Raw genomic sequence first — 19266 nt, 5'->3', positions numbered from 1 at the left:
GTGGTCTAAGCTTTGAGATGTCGAGAGGTAGTCGGCCGTCTGATTTTAAGTAAACTTAAATTTTTTTTCAGTGTATGCTTATAAAGCCTAACTCCTTCTTTTTGGTGCAGACAAAGCAATGGAGAAGCTCTCGGCAACAAAGAAGATGGTTGTCGTCTCTGCAGCTAAGTACCGCACCAACGTCCTCAACAGGGCGAGTGATGAGCAGAAAACAGTCGGGACTCCCAAGGTAGCTGTTTATGATACTTGGTATATTTTTTTAATAGAGGTTAAATTTTGCCCGCCTACTTTTCTGACGCCTTTCCTTTTGTTCATGCAGAGAGTTTCCACCAGGCCTTCTCCCTCTAAACAATCCCAACCCAAAATTCAAAAAACAGGGGCGGGTGATGTGAGTGCATCCGGCAAGAACCGGAAGCACATCGCTCACAGGCCCAAGAGAGGGGACGGCTCTACTCTAGAAGCTGACAGGGAGGTCAGCAAACCGGATGCCACTCAGGCATCAAAGGGTGGCTTTAAGCAACCCAGCACTGCTGTCGACTCAGCAGGAGAGAAGAGGCGTCATGGGAAGGAGAAGGAGGAGGAGGCTCAGCCGGACGGTATGAGCCGCATCTTTATTGAATTTCAATACTTAATATTGTTTCTTGGAACTTGACTAACTTATAATTTTGCAGCTCCTGTGCAAAGGTCGACCGTCGTCCAGATGGTCAAGGAGATGCTACGGGCGCTTGATCCAGAGGACAAGGCGTCCGTAAGAGGACTCGACACCCTTAACTTGGATGCCATCTTGGGGAACCTCTGCGAGGTAAAAAAGTTAGCTAAATTTTCCTTAACATTTAGCATATATCCGACTGGTTTTGACCATCCGGCTTTTTCTTATTTCCAGGCCATGCTGCGCGTCCAGGGGCTAAGACGGTCAATCTAGGAAAAATCGAAAGAGGTAACAGCCGCTAAAGCTCGAACCGAGTCCGCCTTAGAACGAGCTCAATTTGAAATTGCTCGGAATGAGCTTCTGACCCTTGATATGATGTATTCCTAGGCGGACGCCAACCTGCAGGTGAAGAAGGACCTGGATTCGGCCCGCTCCAAAATCAATGACCTTAAGGCCGAAGTTAAAGGCCTTAAGGAAAATCTTGAGCCTCTTCAAGAGGCCGAGAGGGCCAAGGAGCGGGTTAGCCGCCTGGAGGGGCGTCTGGCGAACCAGCAGGAGCAGCTAAAGGCCAAGTTCCAGTCCCGGGCTGAGGAGGAGAAGCAGGCCCTTGTCAAACAAATGATGGAAGACTATGAATCCATCATGCGAATGGCATGGGAGGCGGTACAGCCGGGTGCTGATTTTGGCATCTGGAAATCTAAGTTTGATCAGGCAAACGAGGATTACAATGCTGAACTCCTTCGCTAGGCTGAAGAGGAGGCGAACAAGGATGACGCTGATGGTGAAGAGGCCGACTCCTCTTCAGGCTCCTCCGGTGATGAAGACGGGGAAGAGGAGGATGATGAAAATGAAGAGCAGCCGGCAACTGATGATGCGGCTGCCAATGCTAACAATCCCTCTGCCCCTTAAAGCTTTTTAGTTATTTCTGCGGCCGAATGGCCATACATTTCATCTTCCGGCCTGCGTGTCTAGTATCCATGTATCTTTACCGACCGAGGGGTCGGGTAATTTGACAATTTCTCTGGCGTGGCCAGCAAACAATCTTACTCAATCGTCTGGTGACGATTGGGTCCTTTAATCTAAATTCATTCGGCCGTTTGGCTGAAATTATTCATATTGTTGTTCTTTAAATTTTTTCGTTGCATGTTTTTTGGCCAAGTATTATAACCTGTATAGCATGCAAATGTTCTTGCCCCTGGACGGATGTCGAGTGGTTTCAGTTGAGTGGATTGATTGACTTAGAAATTATTGATACTTAGAAGAGTATACATGGTTTCTAAGTCAATCAATCACTATGGTGATTGCCCCAAACCACGTGACAAACGGCCATCCAGAGCTAATGAATAATTGTTTTCATTCAGCCATTGGCTCAAACAAAATACAAGATTTTTTACTTAGCAAATTTGCTAAAAAGAAATCCCTCGCCTGTTTTGTTCTAAGAATTAAAGCAGGCGCTACCGGCCTAAGGCCTTGACGAGATAAGATGCTAAGTTTTAACTTAGTTAATTTTACTTTAGAATAATCCGCATGTCTTGCCCCAAGAGCAAAGAACAAGCGCATTCGACCCACAAGTCTCTTTTTTAATCTGCCAAGTATTTTAGCTCGTTTTCTTGGTAAGTAATAGTCCGCCTGTCATGCGTTTGGGCAAAAACAGGCGTATCTGGCCAAGGGCCTCATTAGTTGTCTTGTAAATCAGTAAAAAATTTCCGCCTGTCTTGCACTAGAGCAAAAACAGGCGCATCCGGCCTAATGCCTCAATAGCCTCTACTTATGAAACAGTGACCTTTTTCCGACTGTGCTTGAACAGTTAGAAAATTATGGCCTTTAAGATTTCACTTTTAATTAAACCAAACGACTACGAATGCTGCCTTAGCATTCGGTAGGGCCGCTTGGTGTATTTGTAGAGTAATGTGCCACCCAAATGGGAGATGCTTCTCCTCGACGAATTCGCCCGAATGGACGTCGTCGGTTATGTGACTCATGTTGGAGCAGACGGTCATACTCACGTTGGAGCAGACTGTGACCATTCGGCCTCTATGTGTTTTTCCTAATATCCGGCCATTGGCCTTAAAATGATTTTATCTGGCCTTATGCCTTTTAAAGATTTAAGCAAATATTCGTTTAAGTGTTGGCGTAAATTCAAAGAATTTCGTAGAAACGACTACTTTAAAGCAGTCGGCTTCTTCAGAGGGATTGGGACGTCTGCTGTTGGGACAGACGCTATCCAAATGCATTGGTTGTCTGTATTTTGTACATGCGCCACTAATAATAAGAAAAGACAAGCTGGAAATGAAGGCATATTCTCATTAAACAAATTTTTAAATGACAAAATTTGAGGTATTTATATTCGTACTTAGAAGTAGTACTTTTTCAAGTTGTCTACATTCCAAGTCCTAGGCAGCTTCCTGCCGTCTGGTTCTTCCAAGCGGTAGGTATCGTCTCTTACTTCCTCATATATTCGGTAAGGGCCTTCCCAATTTGGGGTTAACTTTCCCTGCTCATTCGCCCTACCGACTGCCTCCATTTTCCGTAGCACAAAGTCCCCCACTTTGAGAGGACGCTTGTGTACTCTCTTGTTGTAAGCCCGTGTCATTCTCAGACGGTAAATCTCATGGCGCAAGGCAGCATTGCCCCTGCGCTTTGGAAGTGAGTCCAATGCCAGCCGCATGGCCTCCCAGTTAGCTTCTTTGTCATATAACATGACTCGAATAGTCGGCTCATAGTGTTCAATGGGCAGGACAGCTTATGCACCATACACCATGAGGAATGGGGTTTCTCAAGTTGCCCCTTTAGCAGTCGTTCTGATGGACCAGAGGACGTGTGGTAATTCATCCGCCCAAAGACCACCATCCCGTTCAATTTTCTTTTTAATCCCGTCTAAGATTAACTTGTTGAAGGCTTCAACCTGACCGTTTGCTTGGGGCCGGCCGACTGATGCAAAGAATCTTGATACCCCTTGTTCTCCCAGCCAAGTCTTGAGTTGAGGCGTCTCAAATTGAGGACCATTGTCAAAAACCATAGACATGGGCACCCCGAAGCGAGTGATAATATTCCTCCAGATGAAGGAAATAACGTCTTTTGTCTTGATGTTTTTGACCGCCTCCGCCTCTACCCACTTGGTAAAGTAATCCACAGCTACGAATATGTAGCGCTTGCCGCCTGGGGCCGCGGTGTAAGGCCCAAGTATGTCCATGCCCCATTTGGCAAAGAGAATTGGGTTGTGGATGGCCGTCAAGTCTGTAGGCGGACGATGGATGAGCTTTCCAAAATTTTGACACTTGTCACATTTTTTTACCATTTCCATAGCGTCCGACTCCAGAGTTGGCCAGAAGTAGAGCCGCCTGGCCTTGGCAGCTAAAGACCTGCTGCCTATATGGGAGGCGCAGAAACCCGCATGTAAATCTTCGAGGGCCTCTCTACCCTTTTCTAGGGTAACACACTTCAATAGGGGTTTCAAGAAACCAGCTTTGAAGAGTTCTCCTTGTCTCAGCTCGAAGTTTGCCGCTTTCTTTTTCAGAGCAGCCGCCTCCTGAGGTGAATCAGGGAGCGCGCCGTTTTCAAGATAAGCCCGGATGCTGTCCATCCAGGTAGAGCTTCGGTCGAGAATTCCAATGGGGTCTTCATTAGATATATTCTCTTTCCCATGACCTCCCAGAAGACCGACCGAGGCGTTTCACAAGAGGCGGATGATGCTAGTTTTGACAGAGCATCCGCCTGATTATTTGAAGACTTGGGCACCTGAGTTAACTGAAACTCCTCAAGTGTACCAACTTCACTTTTGACCGCCTGCAAATATTTTATCATGGCCGGATGAGTGGCCTCGTACGTCCCATTAACCTGGAGTACGACTAATTGAGAATCAGAGTAGGTGGCTATTTTCCTTGCCCCTGCCGCCTTGCAGTACCGAATGCCGGCCAGCAGGGCCTCATACTCAGCCTCATTGTTAGAGACCTGGAACTTGAACTGTAGTGCGTATTCGTACTTATCTCCCTCAGGAGATTGACAGATAATCCCTGCACCACAGCCGTTCACAGTGGAGCTCCCATCCACATACACTTTCCAAACCTGGTCTGTATTGTCCGGTACAACCGGCCTTGTCATTTCGACAATAAATCGACGAATGGTTGCCCCTTTATTGCCTTCCTTGGTTCGTAAGTGATTTCTAATCCTTGCATTTCAATAGCCCATTTAAGCATTCGTCTAGAAGACTCCAAGATTGTGAGTGGCCGTTTGATCGGTTGGTCAGTATAGACTTCCACCGCATGCGCCAAGAAGTAGGGTTTTAGCTTCTTGATGGCCATGTAAAGGGAAAGGCCGAATTTCTCAACCATGGGGTACCGAAGCTCCGCGTTTCTCAGAACATGGCTAATGAAATACACCGGGAGCTGGATGCCGTCTCTTTCAGCTAAGAGAATGGCACTGAGGGCATGATCAGAGACGGCTAAGTACATGAAGAGCTTCTCTTTGGGCAAAGGGCTGACAAGCCTTGGCAAAGAGTGCAAATGAGTTTTCAGCTTTTGAAAGGCCGCCTCTGCATCATCCCCCCATTCAAAGTTGGTCTTCTTTTTGATTGCCTGGAAGAAGTAGAGACACTTGTCGCCAGACCGACTGAGGAATCTCCCCAAGGCCGACAGACAACCTGTTAGTTTTTTCACTTCCTTCTTAGTACGAGCCAACTGCATGTCGATTACCGCCTGTATTTTCTCAGGGTTGGCCTCTATTCCCCTTTGGTCAATCAAAAATCCGAGAAACTTCCCAGACTCAACACTAAAGACACACTTTTTTGGGTTTAGCATGACCTTGTGCCGCCTGAGTGTGGCGAATGTTTCTCGGAGATCAGCAAGATGATCCGCCTGTTGTTTGGATTTAACTATCATGTCATCAATGTACGCCTCTACATTTTTTCCGATTTGATTAATGAAGACCGTATCAATCATTCGTTGGAAAGTAGTAGGCGCATTCTTCAAACCAAATGGCATCACCGTATAACAGAACAACCCCTGATCAGTGACGAATTCCGTCTTTTCTTGATCTTTTTTCCATAGGGGAATTGATGTTTCTATTTTATATAGTATTTTACCCCCGTCCCTTGGTCATAATTAGTAGTGTTTTTGGCTCTTTAGAGCCACTTTTATTACTAATTGTTGTTTTCTAGTGTTTTCGTAGATTTGCTTGACTTTTGTAGGGATTTATGCTTTTGAAGTATTTTCTCGAGATATTTTGGAGTAATCACGAGCATTGGAGAAGCACGACCAGAGTTTATAGCCCAGGACCGGTTATAGCCATCGAACCGGTGATTAAGGGATTGGTATAGGTGATACCGGGGCATTTGGACCGAGTATTCAAGACCGTAAGAGGAAATCCAGATTGGCCCGAAGAGTTGGAGCCCAATCGAAGTCCAAATAGTGGGCCTAATGAGCCGCCTGGCCAAAAAGGCTGGCGCCCGGAGAGGCGCCCGGCCGGGCGGGAGAAGCTTTGGCTGGCTCCAGGTGACGCGCCCGGCCGAGCGCGAGATTAGTAGTAATGAGAAAAAAGGCGCGCCCAATCGGGCGCGTGTTATTGTTAGGAGACGCTTAACGTCGTTTTTATTTGTTTTAGTTTAGGATTTTTGTACGGAGTATAAATACTCCTCCGTAATACGATTTTAGGATCTCTATCTCTTTCCTTCTCTTTTTCTTTTACTCTTTCCTTACTCTCTTAATTATTCTCTTAGATTTCTTTCTCCTAAACCTTTGCTCTTAATTTACTCTTAATTCCAGATTATTTTGATAACGATTTCTCTTCCCTTAATCTTAGTTGTTTATTTTATTCCTTTCATCATGATTTACTTTATTGATTTTTTTAGTTTAGATTCAATTATGTGTGAGTAGTTTTATTTCTAAGGTTTATGGGGATCCATAAATAATATGAAGGGGTAATTTATTGTTGTTGATTATCAATGCTAGATTAATTTCCTATTGATTGATTTAATGCTCTGTGACTAGATTAGGCCTGATCTTTTATGCATGAGTTTGACAATATTGATTCGAGATTCGACAGATGAGAATTAATGTTAGGTCTAGTTTCAATAGGCAGGTTAATTTATAAATGGTTAAGTCGAGATTCGAGAGATGAGATTTAATACCGGTAGATTAATTCTGTGATTGTAATACGTAGAGAAAGCCCTTTACAATCTGGTTAATTGATGCATTGATGATTGACTATTATTGATTATTGGTATTGCATGATAATTTCTTATTGAATTGTTTTAACGCTTTACAATTGCGGCTTGTAAAAGTATAGCAATATTGAATTAATGAATCGAGCAGATGTTAATTTGATATTAAAGGCTATTTTCAATAGGAACTTAGATCTAGTAAATTGCGAGAGCCTGTTAGATCTATGTTGGTTAATAAATTGCGAGAGCCTGTTAGATCTATGTTGGTTAATAAATTACGAGAGCCTGTTAATCATGTTATTTATGCAATGTCAATGATTGATTATTATGTTTTACCCTGGAGTATTATTTATTGGTGAACCTATGCCCTAGATCCTTTTATATATTGTTTTCTCCCTATTCTCAATCTTAGTATTTTAGTTTCTTATTCAAATATAAATATTGGTTACTTTATAATCTAGATTATTTTAGTTAATTAGGAATAGAAAGATCCGTTTCTCTGTGGATTCGACCCTACTTCCCTATCTACATTAGTTAGAGGATTTAGGTATTACTTTTGATTTGGGGATACGACTTTACCCTGTCAGGAATCTGATGGAAACCTGAATAGGCGTCCATAAAACTCATCAAGGCATGCCCGGCTGTTGAGTCGACCAGACTGTCGATCTTAGGCAATGGATAACTATCCTTTGGACATGCCTTGTTGAGGTCTGTGTAGTCAACACATATCGCCAAGTTCCATTCAGCTTTTTTACTAACACAACGTTAGCTACCCACTCAGGGAAATTGCACGGCCAAATGAACTTGGCATCCAGCAGCTTTTTTACTTCGGCGGCTGCCGCCTGACTTCTTTCCTTGCCGTGGTTTCTTTTCTTTTGCCGGATGGGCTTCTTTTTAGGATCCACGGCGAGTTTGTGGACAGCGAGATCCGGGCTGATGCCTGGCATCTCCTCCACTTCAAAGGCAAAGATGTATTTGAATTCTCTAAGCAGCTGGTAAAGGCTTTCACCTAGCTTTGTAAACGCAACCGTCCCCACCTTAACCGTCCGTTCTGGACGGCTGTCGTCCAGAGAGATATCGATGTGTTCACCAGCAGGCTGGGGACGGAGATCATCCGACCGTTCCCCGGTCAGTGATTGCTATTGTTTTTCTTTTTTGACCACCACCAGCTGATCAGTCTTTCTTTTCTTTCCGGCTGGTGGGGCCGATTGTTCTTCCTCGACATCGTCGAGGTCGATCGTTTGCTTTCCCCGACCAGATGCTACGGCCACGGGCTTGACGTCCGAGAGGTAACACTCTTGAGCCGTCTTTTGGTCCCCATTAAGGGAACCGACTGTTCCATCATCCTTCTCATACTTGAGTAGCATGAGTGCAGGGATGATGACGGCCTTACACTCATTAAGAGTGGGACGGCCAAAGATGAGGTTGTAAGCTGTGAGCTCTTCAACCACTAGGAAATGGATAGTCATGTGCCGACCGTCTCCCCTGCTTCCCAGGCGGACAGGTAAGTCAATGCGTCTGACTGGGAGCACAAGTCCTCCCCCTAACCCAACAAGGGTGTGGGAGACCTCCATCATACTATCCAGTTTGTACTTGAGATTGGATAAGCATTTGAGGCTGATGAGGTCAGAGGAGCTTCCTGTGTCAATCAGAATTCGACCAAGCAGCTAGTTGGCGACCTTGCATTCAATGACAACAGGGTAATCATGAGGCCGACGGACTTTGCCTCTGTCCTTCTCGGTGATGACAACTTTAGGGAAGGCGGATGTGCCTGCCACATCCCCTTCTTCAACAGAGTTGACCATCTTCCTCAGATGGTCCTTGGTGCCCCGAATGGTCGGGCCACCACCGGCAAAGCCGCCTGCTATGGTGTATGCCGGTTCTTCATCAGTTTAGGCACTCACAGCAGGCTGGGGAGTCTTTTTCTTGGACTGCCCTTGATTTGCCTTTGAAGTTACTTTGGACTTCACATAGGACTTCAGCTGTCCTTTGTCGGCCAGACGGTCGAGCTCCCGCTTGGGACTGAAGCAGTCGTTCGTGTCATGGCCAACATCCTCATGGAAATGGCAATGCTTGTTCTTGTTCCGATTTTCAGCGGAACCTTTCATAGGAGTCGGCTTCTCAAGAGTCAGCCGATCCTTAATTTCCAAGAGGATGGAGCAGCAGTCCTTGTGGAATTCGTACCTTGGGACGTACGGTTTCCACTCTTTTTTCTTCTTTTGGGCCGGTTGATCAGAGTTATCAATGGCCCAGACTTGTTTTTTCTTTTTGCTCTCTTCTGGCTTAGGAGCCGGCTGAGAAGGCCGACTCTCTTTCTGTCGGTCGGACTTCTTATGGTCCGACTGATTATTGGAGGAGTAGAGTTCGGTCGCCTGTATATAGGCTTCCGCCTCTCGCAAGGCTCCTTGCAAAGTAAAGATTTGTTTGCGGACGAGTTTGTACTTAAAAGTAGACCCGTCCTTCAAACCCTTAAAGAAGTCTGTGAAAGCAACCTCATCAGACAACCCATGAATCAGGATTCGGACCAGATTGAATCGCCTAACATAGGAACGCAAGCCTTCTCTATCTCCCTGCTGTACATTGCCCAAGTCAAGGCTTGTCTTTTTGGCAAGGATGTTCATAGAGAAGTTTGAAGCAAACAAGAACGCAAGCGTCTTGAAGCTATTTATGCAACCAGCCGGCAGATCGCCAAACCACTGCTGGGCTATGCCCTTCAGGGTGGCTGGAAAGCAACGACACCATGCGGCATCATCCAACCCCTGTAGATACATGAGGTGAGTGTATGCTAGCAGGTGGTCTTCTGGGTTGGAGGTCCCGTCATAGGCTCCAACCAGAACATTTTTAACTTCAGCCGGCTGTACGGCTTCAGTTATTTCCCTGGAGAAAGCAGAGGGTTGATCCCCAAGGTGTTGCATCTTAAGCTGCCAGTCCATCGGCTGATAGCCGTATGCCGCCTGTCCTCCAAAGAGGGCAGGCTGCATGTAAGGTAAAACTGGCGCCTGGTACAATGGTTGTGCCATGTACTAGGCCGTCTGAATCATATGAGGACCAGACTGAACCCGTGGGCTTCTTGTGGAGTCTCATGTACAGACTGGGAACACCTCACAGAGGTATTCCGAAAGCTATCATGATAAGTCGACGTTGAAGCCGACTCTGTTAGCTGGGTCCTCTTCCGCTCAATGTATTGCCGAGCATCAGAGAATGTTTTCTTGCTACCATCTGGTTGTATGTGCCGGATGGCTTTTCTTGTGCCCGTTTCTGGGAAACGGAGCCGGGTAAGGTCAAATTGGGGCCAGGCCTTCTCCATAGGGGCAGGATGAGGAGTCGGCTAACGGTCCCTGACCGACTTCTCTTTGCCAGCTTGGATTGGCTTCTTGGCCGACTGCTCCTTTCTAGGAGTAGGCGACTTCTTTGAGGCGAGTTGTTTGATTTCACCCCTGAGACTGCTCAGGAGTCTCATTAGTTCATCTCGAGTGACGGGAGTCGATCCTGCCGCCTGGGAAGGATCACCTGGCCGCCACGAGGGCGTATTTGGCTGACCAGCAGTTTTACTTGGCCCTGCCTGGTCAGGGTGACGCTCCCGCTTTTCCTTACTGCAGATGCGTCTAGAGATGAGGGATCCATTTGGATCCACATAGGTTTCGACGTCAGCGTCGTCACCTAAGTCATGGTCCGTTTGGACCACTATGTCTTCTGGAGGCCGATTGGCCTCTGGATTCGGTACAGGTACTTTTGAAGCCATTTCAGAGGTACTCTCCCCTCAGATGGCGCCAAATGTTTCAGGGGGTTTTTTTCCCTTGGGAGAGTTACAACACTAAGACTGGATTCAACAAAGGATGCCGGTACCTGCAAAGCAAACGGACCGCCGGATGGTCGGTGGTCCGCCTCCGAAGATTAAGTTAGTAAGCATTCGGTAATAAAACGTGCGGAAGTAAAGTTATTTGCTCGGATTCCAAGCTCAGGTAAAGTGGTGTCTATTCTTTGAAAATGACAACTCTGTAGTAAGTGACGTATTGTCCCGTATTGCGTGTTTTTCCCTTCCGTCATAAATGTAAGAATGTCCCTATTTATAGGGTCCTTTTGGAAAGTGTGCCCTCCCTAGAATCTGGTGACCTAGGAATTAGGTCACGCCGCAAAACGGCGCCTCAGGATTTGGGCCCTTGGAAGGCCACCATTCCAGAGGCAATGCCTGAGTGACACGCGTCACTGAGCCTAAAAGGCCTTTGGGCATCTTTTTGGGCGAACGCGTCGCTGTCTGAATGGTCCATGCTGGATCATCAGTCCGTTTTAGGACAAAAGAATGTCCGCCCTCCACGTGTCATCATCTCATAGGTCCAAATGGCACCTTTACTGAGGACACGTGGCGTTTTCTGATTGGGCCACCTGGCCGGGTAAAAATACCCAAATCACCAACTGCCAAACATACTAAGTTTACAAACAAGTCATAATAAAGTCATAAAAGCAAAAGCAATTATTCTATTCCAAAAAAAAAAAAAAAAAAGCTTTACTTACCGGGTTTTGGTCAGCCTGACATATTCTAAATTTTACCCAATCTAGATTCCTGAATTTATTAAGTTTCAAGGAACCTGACTAGCCCTGAATCCATCAATGTAATTTTGGTTCGATCCAAGATGTCTAGTTTTGGTCGGTTTTTCAAGTTCGGGCCAGCTCGTGACTTTGGGTACACCCTACCTGAAAGAGAACGCATAATCAACAATCATGCTTTCAACCCTGTACACACCCTTTCATCACCGTCTAGTGGAACATGAAATCGACGAGCAATGGAGAAAAGGAGTCGATGACTAATCCACCGTCTTAAGCTCAGCGAGCGTTGCGAGCAATGTCAACCGCACGAGTCCAGCCACCCATGCACTCTATCTCAAGTTTTTTTGTATTGTAAATCTGGTTTTAATTTAGGTTAGGTTGTAGATCTAGCTTTGTTTTTCCTAATACTTCTGTTTATAGCTAATTTGTGATGTAATTGTAATACTCCGTATTAATTTATAAATTTTATAGTTATTTATTTCTGTATATTTTATTGGTTAATTTTTTATTTTTTTTAACTGATATTCAAATTTGGGTTTCAATCTACTGGTTTAGAATTATTTTTTTGCTGATTTTTTTTGGCTGATTGCATATCTAGTTTTTTTTTATTGGTTTTTTTTTTTTTTTTTTTTTTTTTTTTTTTTTTTTTGTGGTGGATGGTGGTTAAGGTGGGGCTGGTCCGATGGCGGTAGTAGTAAGGTGGGCTTGGTCCACTGGTGGAGGTGTAATGTGTGAGGTCGGGTTGGTGGAGATGTGACGTTAGGAGTGATGGTGGACTTTTTTTAACCATTTTCCAACGGACTTTCCGGGCCTTAGAATCTTGTCCGACGCTTGAAATTCTAGCGGAAGACTTTTTTGACAGAATTTCCGTCGAAAAATGTCGTTTTCCCGACAAAAACGTTTCCGACCACCATTTTCAGATGGAATTTCGTCGGAAATGGGTTTTACGATGGAATGCAGGGTACTACCGATGAAATTTTTAGTCAGAAAATCGACTGTTTTCATGTAGTGGTGTGTCATGTAGACGATATCATTAGCGAGGTCGCAGAACAAAATTCCGCATTAATTCAGTGGTGAAATTTGAGGGATGGTACGTACCGCTGATCTATTTATAAAGCAGAGTAATTTACTCTAACTATCGCTAATTAGATTTAGTATGGAACCTTGTTTGTAGACCGAAGTCTCCTCTTCCTTGTTTAGGTTGTTTAGACCCCTTTCATATAATCTTAAAATTTAACAAGGATAGTTTACTCCTATGCGAAGTTATATAATCCATATTGACTACTTTCACCCTCCATAAGTTAAATTAATCAATTGTATAAATAATTGATGACTAATTCAATAGATAATTGATGAATAATTCAATAATCTTCTCAGGGAATACTTGCTCCACCCTGAGAAGATTAAATTAGTAGTGAACAAAAATTAATGCCCGAAATTGCGGGACAGAAACGCACAATAAAGATAAGCCGACATAGCAAGGTGTACAACTAAACTAGTTCAATACTCAATCACACCGCCTAGCCAGTGGGCACGGGGTGGCCGTGTAATTCCAGGTCGTAATGTGTGGAAAAACAGCAGCTCATTGCCAGCTTTTAAGCCTCATTATTTGTATACTTTGAATATTATTTAACTGGATTTTTGCATTTTGTATAAAAATCTGGCACCACCAGGGGCGGAACTATGTAGGTGCATGGTGAGTCACGTGACTCACCAGCAAAAAAAATATCAAAGAGACCTCCTATTATAGATAGGCGGTCTCTTTGCTGCTACTGCTGCCTAATGCTGTCAGATTTTTTTAAATAACAAAGAGACCGGTTATTTAGATAACAGGTCTCTTTTCTGCTGACATTGTATATGAATATTTGTTGCGCTACTTTCTTTTTCATTAAAGAGACTTGTTATATTTAATTTTTTTTTAAGTTATCTCACTATTTTAATAACAGGTCTCTTAAGTTATCTCACTATTTTATTTTTTTATTTTATTTTTTGTGTACTGCGTATAATTTGTTAATAATTCTTGTACAATAAAGTTAATTTAATGTAATAATTTTATAGTACTATTTATTTGTAACATGTTATTTATTTGGAGTACGTACTCTCGACTTGTAAGATTGAATTTTTAAGTACTATTGTAGTATGGATTTTTATGTCCTATTTTTGGATTGAAATCATTTTGGTGAAATATATTTTTTATATATACATATATATAATTTTTGAATTGAAACAAGTGATTAGTTATTGATGGTGACTCACCAGTTCGAAAATCCTAGATCCGCCACTGGGCACCACTACACTATGTTTAAGTGGGGCCTTTTTGCCTGATGAAGACAATTAATGTTAAGACCAAGAAAATCCCGCGTCTTACGTTATCTACCTCTTCCACTTGTTTTTAAAGCTTCTATCATTATCTACTACGTAATTGCTTGTATTAATATACCATGCTCTTCAAATTATGATTTTCTGATTTATTATTGTATAGATCCGACCAGAAGAAGAAATTTGGAAAGGAATAAGAGCTAAATTAAAAGTAATTTAGTAAAATATTATATGTACTTTACTTTACTACGTATTGTTTAGACTTATGAAAAAGTGTAAAATATAATTGCAATTGATTTTTAGTTATAAACACGAGTGAAACTTCTCACATGTGAATCGGTATTGTTACACAGATCATGTTCTTGGGAAATGGGAGGAAGGGGTAGGGGAAAATAAGGCAATCACCATCCCTAAAAATTACAACTGGTAGGAAATTAATCCATGATCTTAAAATCATGAGGTGAAACAACCGATTACAACAAGTACTACATGGTTTTAATATATTTCAATTAGTATTGTAAATTTTCTCTCTTAGGATTATACGTACTTTATACTCCTTTCATTCATATTACTCGTTACAATATTCATTTCATTTAGCTAGTTATGTTTTTAAAACTTCCCACAATCCTAATTGGTTAACGATGATCTCACAGTAATTAATTAAGAGCAATCTCCCACTCTCTAATTCAATTAACCAAAAAAAATAAAGACAAACAAATTTACCCTTGTTAAATCTTCCTTTTTAATATAATTACAATTAATTATTAATGTAAATAATGTGTCATGATCAATAAGTCTTACTAGTATTCAAAGCTGGAGGGAATAATATCTCCCTAAATCCCTAATGGGGTCCATCCTTGAAACAAGTATACATCTTGAATATGTATGTCCTACAAAATACAAGTACATTTCTTTTTAAGCAAATATTATATACCTATTTTATTAAAGTTGAGCTTGACACCCAAATCATCACTACTATTTTCCTATACCTTTCCAATATAGATCATGGAACAAAAAGTAGATTCACAAGATATACTTACTTATTAGCACCAAAGAAGTACGTAGAAATCAAAGGATGTAACGGTTCTATAAAAACGGTTTTGATTAGAATTCCATAAAGTGAAGAGCATCTTCACTCGATCTAGATCTATAAGTAAATATTTCCTTCATATCGTTAGTTGTGTAGCGCGATTTTATCATTGTAAAGGTGAGACATTGATCTAGCAAGTAGCTAGGGCCGATAAAGTGTCCATAGCGATCTTCCTTTCCTTAGAAGTGCATGGTTTTTCTATTTTAATACTCAGTAGTCTGTTGAGCCCATGAAAAAACTCACGTGTAAGTGGTGTGTTGTCCCACATTAGTTGAGTGTATAAAGTGAGAGTTTATGGGTCTGTTCGGCAAAATTAGTTGTAGCTGTTGACTGTGAGCTATAGAGGTAGTTGTGAGCTGTAGAGGTAGCTGTGAGCTGTAAAATAGTAGCTTATAGAGGTCAGCTGTCAAGGTAGCGGTTCATATTATGAGTGTTCGGTAAAAGTAGCGATTGAAACTATAAAATACAGTTATTATTATTATTATTATTATTATTATTATTATTATTATTATTATTATTATTATTATTATTATTGTATCATATGTTTGATAATTTTTAAAATTTTATAGTATAATGTATATTCTAATAAATAATCAATTTATAAAATAAAAGATAAGAAAAAAAAAATAATACTCATAATAAAAGGATTAAAAGAAAAAAAAAGATATGAAATAGAAAATTTTAACATTATGGTTGACCGAAACAAATAACACTGAGTCAAAAAGATAAAAACATATTCATCAAAAAAAAATACATAAAAAAAAGGTTGAACGCTACTTTACAATTTCAAAAGCTATTTTTTTAGCTTTCAACAACAGCTACTTAAAAGCTACCTTTACCTCTAACACGTACTTAAAATACTACTTCACAAAACACTAATATTATTTTAAGGTAGTGTTTTGACTACGTCTAAAAGCTAACAACTACCTCAAAAGCTAATACCGAATAGGCCCTACATTGGGATGTGTACCCCACATTGAAGAAAAAAGATAATTATTGTGTCCACTTTATAAGGCTAAAGAAATTTCTTATTGCCATTGGCATATGGTTTTGAGATGGAACCTTCTTGGTCGTATAAACCGGACACTCGTGGCGGGTGTGTCCCAGGGCCACTTATCATACTTGTTAGATTCATCGTAATGAATATTTTCATAATATTTACTTTTATAATTTTTTACTAATACATGATCAAAGTCAAATTCGGTCAAAGGTGAACTTAGAAGACCGCATAAAAGCAAATGGAGCAAAAATTAAGGGATTGAGGGAGTAATTCGTATGTTAGAGAATATTTGTAGTGGGGTACACAACTCGATTCTATAGAGATACCAGAGTTTGATCTTACAATCTAGAAAAACTCAAGAGGGTAGACTTATAAAAATCAACGTTCCAAATTAAATTTCATGTAATTCAGATCATACTTCTTATGTTCACTCCGAACAATATTACACCTTATTTACTTGATGTAATTTGTATAAAGAAATTGCATAAAAAGTATATAAAAATGAATTTATATATAGAGCAAGAAAAATTGCTTACAATATTGCAAAATAGGTCTTAGAGTCTTTATTACTAAGACCTCCAATAAATGTTACAAAAATCAAGCTAAGGCTACTAATTAAATAAAGTAGCTGGTATTATTTTTATTTTGAATATACCAAATCTCATACTCCTTGGCTCTTTGCCCTGCCTTGCCCCTTAACACTATTCTTAGCTATATCATCTAAAAAGAATACTCAATATATAATTAATTATTGATTTTCAATCCTTAATCATATAAAATAATAATTAATAGCTATCCATTAAATTAATTAGCATAATCTAGTAGTTACTACAAATTCCAAGCCATAATTAGTAAACTTGGTTAATACCTATTGACCTAATTAGTAGCATAACAAGGCGGTGGAGATAGATTAGTATGAGCAATCATATTTCCCACCCTTCTGTTGGAATTAAGCTGTTGTTTGTTGTTGTTGTTCGATTTTGTGGTGTACGATTGTGATGAACGCTTTGTTTGTTTAGATTTCCTCCTTGGCTGAGATGATTGTGGGATAAATACACCAGTTCCCTTGCTCATAATTTCTCTCCTACAATTTTGTTGGTACAAGTATTGTGAGGGCATTATTGGTGGATGATGAATCATTGATCCTAAATATTCCTGTCAATCCAACATATAACAAAAAAAAAAATGATTAGAACACGCACTGTTTTAAAAAATATTGCTCCCTCCATTTCTAAAAGACTTTTCTAATCAAACAGAGTACTTTATTTTATTTTTTTATAATTTTTTTATACGGATAATTAGTTTTTTTTTTTTTTTTTTTTTTCTTTTTTGAGGAATAGTAACTCGAATTTACAAATAACTGTATTTTGAGAAAAAAAAAAAATGTTTATATCTTGTTTATTAAAACCAAAAGCAATAGTTGTTTAAAAAAGGAAGTGTAATGAAATATTAAGCACATCATTAAGAACAGACCATTAGCAAGTCTTTCTAGTCAACTGTTCGAGTTTGAATTTTAGTTCATTTATATTGTACAAATTAATCTCTCAATATTATCATTTTCCAGAGAAAAAAAAAAACATGATATTACTCCTTGTATTTCTAGATAAGATTGTTAAGTTAACAAACCCCAAGTTAGCAATAAACCGGATATATAATTCCCACTTATTTATAAAACCTAAAGTTATAGAGTATATCATATAAAAGGTGACAACTTTACGAGAAAAAATAGAAGGAAATTGAAGATGAGAAATTACCTGATGAGAAATCGAATGAAGATGGGCAACCGGATAATGATCGTTATCATTGTTGTCGTCATCTATCAAAAGAGAGATTTGCCTATTTAAATCAGCAAAGAAAAGATCATCTTCTAAGGCAACTTCCAAAGCCATTTGAACTTCAATTCAAAAACTTCTTGCTTCTTTTAGTACTTTTTCTTTTGGTATTCTAGCTTATATTTGTGATCTTTTTTTTTTGAATGGGAGAGGAGAATCAATGAGACTTAAATAAGAATGATAAATGAAGGGGGGGTCATGTGAGTTGGAGCACATGAGGGGTATAGCTATTAGCTAGTGGTAAATGCCGTGTTCGGGTCGGGTTTAAATTCGCGGTAATGCAAGAGGGGGAGTGTGGTGGGGGTGTTGGACGATCTGTCTACAGAAAGACTAAAAGAAAAAAGGGCCCACAAAAATGATGGGTACAAGTTGGGGGGATATTATATCCAGTTGGAGATTGCTAAAGATGGTGATAAGTAGCCGGCAAAGCTCCACAACCATGTTACATCCATCTGGTCTTTTAAAAGATATTAGATAGATAGATAGAACTTCATCATCCATCTTGTTTGTGTAATTAAATACTTGGTTGTGGGTTGATGTTTTCATATCCTTCATATCCATTTAAATTATTGATTGTGGTTTTTATTATTCAACCCAAGTGGGGTCCTACTTTGGTGTGAAGAAGTTATGTTATTTTATAGTATAGTTTGTTGATTGAGGAAAAGTCTTGGTCTTCAATGAATGTGGTATAAGATTTTGTTCAACTACATCAAATTTAGTAAGAAACTACTCTTATAAATATATAGGATAAAGGATTAATTTGAGTATTATTTGTGCAATTTGTTTTTGGTGAGGGTGTGTTTCTCTTTACTTCACTTATTGAATGAAACTTACTAGCTTTGAACTAACTTAGCTAAACATCTTAATGACTGTAAAGTATACCTGACAATCCTGACCCAACCTGTGACTCGAAAACAACAACCCGAAATATACCCAACTCAACCCATATTCGACCCAAAAGTGGAGTTGACTCAATATGACCAGGCCCGATTGTATTCGACCCGAACTGATTTTAACTATATTTGGTGTCATAAATGATTCAAATGGTTTCATCCCCAACCGTAATCGAGCTTACTTACCATATAAAATTATCGATTTGAGCTTCACCCACAATATCAACACAAAATGAATGGCCCGAACATGATTCGACAAGATTTTAATCTGACCAGAATATACCCTACCCGAAATTTACCTGACCCGAAATCTGTTTCGGGTGTTTTTGTGTCCCTTGGGAGAGTTACAACTCGAAGACTAGATTTGACAAGGACGCCTGAACCTGCAAAACAAACGGAGCGCTGGATGGTCGGAGGTCCGCCTCCGAAGATTAAGTTAGTACGGAATCGGAGTAAAATGTGCGGAAAATAGGTTATCAGCTCGGATTCTGAGTTCAGGTGATCTCTGTTTTAGAGAGCAATAAATATCCTAAAGATTAAGACGAAAAAATTTCAAGGTGTCCCAATTATTGGGGGAATCTCCCTATATATAGGGTCTTAGGAAAATGTGCCTTACCCTAGGGTTTAATGACCTAGGGATTAGGGCAGCGCTGTTTTGCGGCGCCCCTTGGGATTTGGGCCTTGAAAGCCACAATTCCCAGGGGGCATATATGAGTGACACGTGTCGTCCATCTGGGGAGTCCATTTGGACACCTCTAAGAGCGACACATGTTATTCTCTC

The 19266-nt window shown here is 40.8% G+C and overlaps 1 protein-coding gene across 1 annotated transcript; it reads right to left on the bottom strand.

The window, feature by feature from the left end:
• Positions 1-16274: 16274 nt before the first annotated feature.
• LOC110725919 lies at positions 16275-18064 on the bottom strand. The gene is made up of 2 exons (XM_021905384.1): positions 17515-18064; positions 16275-16915 (listed from the first exon to the last, which is right to left on the bottom strand). The coding sequence occupies exons 1-2, from the start codon at positions 17647-17649 to the stop codon at positions 16637-16639; spliced, it is 414 nt and encodes a 137-aa protein (XP_021761076.1). The 5' UTR covers positions 17650-18064; the 3' UTR covers positions 16275-16636.
• Positions 18065-19266: the final 1202 nt, after the last annotated feature.

The sequence above is a fragment of the Chenopodium quinoa genome, unplaced genomic scaffold (assembly GCF_001683475.1).
Source record: "Chenopodium quinoa cultivar QQ74 unplaced genomic scaffold, ASM168347v1, whole genome shotgun sequence".
Classification (NCBI taxonomy): domain Eukaryota; kingdom Viridiplantae; phylum Streptophyta; class Magnoliopsida; order Caryophyllales; family Amaranthaceae; genus Chenopodium; species Chenopodium quinoa.
The sequence above is the reverse complement of the archived record's forward strand: the minus strand, read 5'-3'. Positions and strand labels throughout refer to the sequence as shown.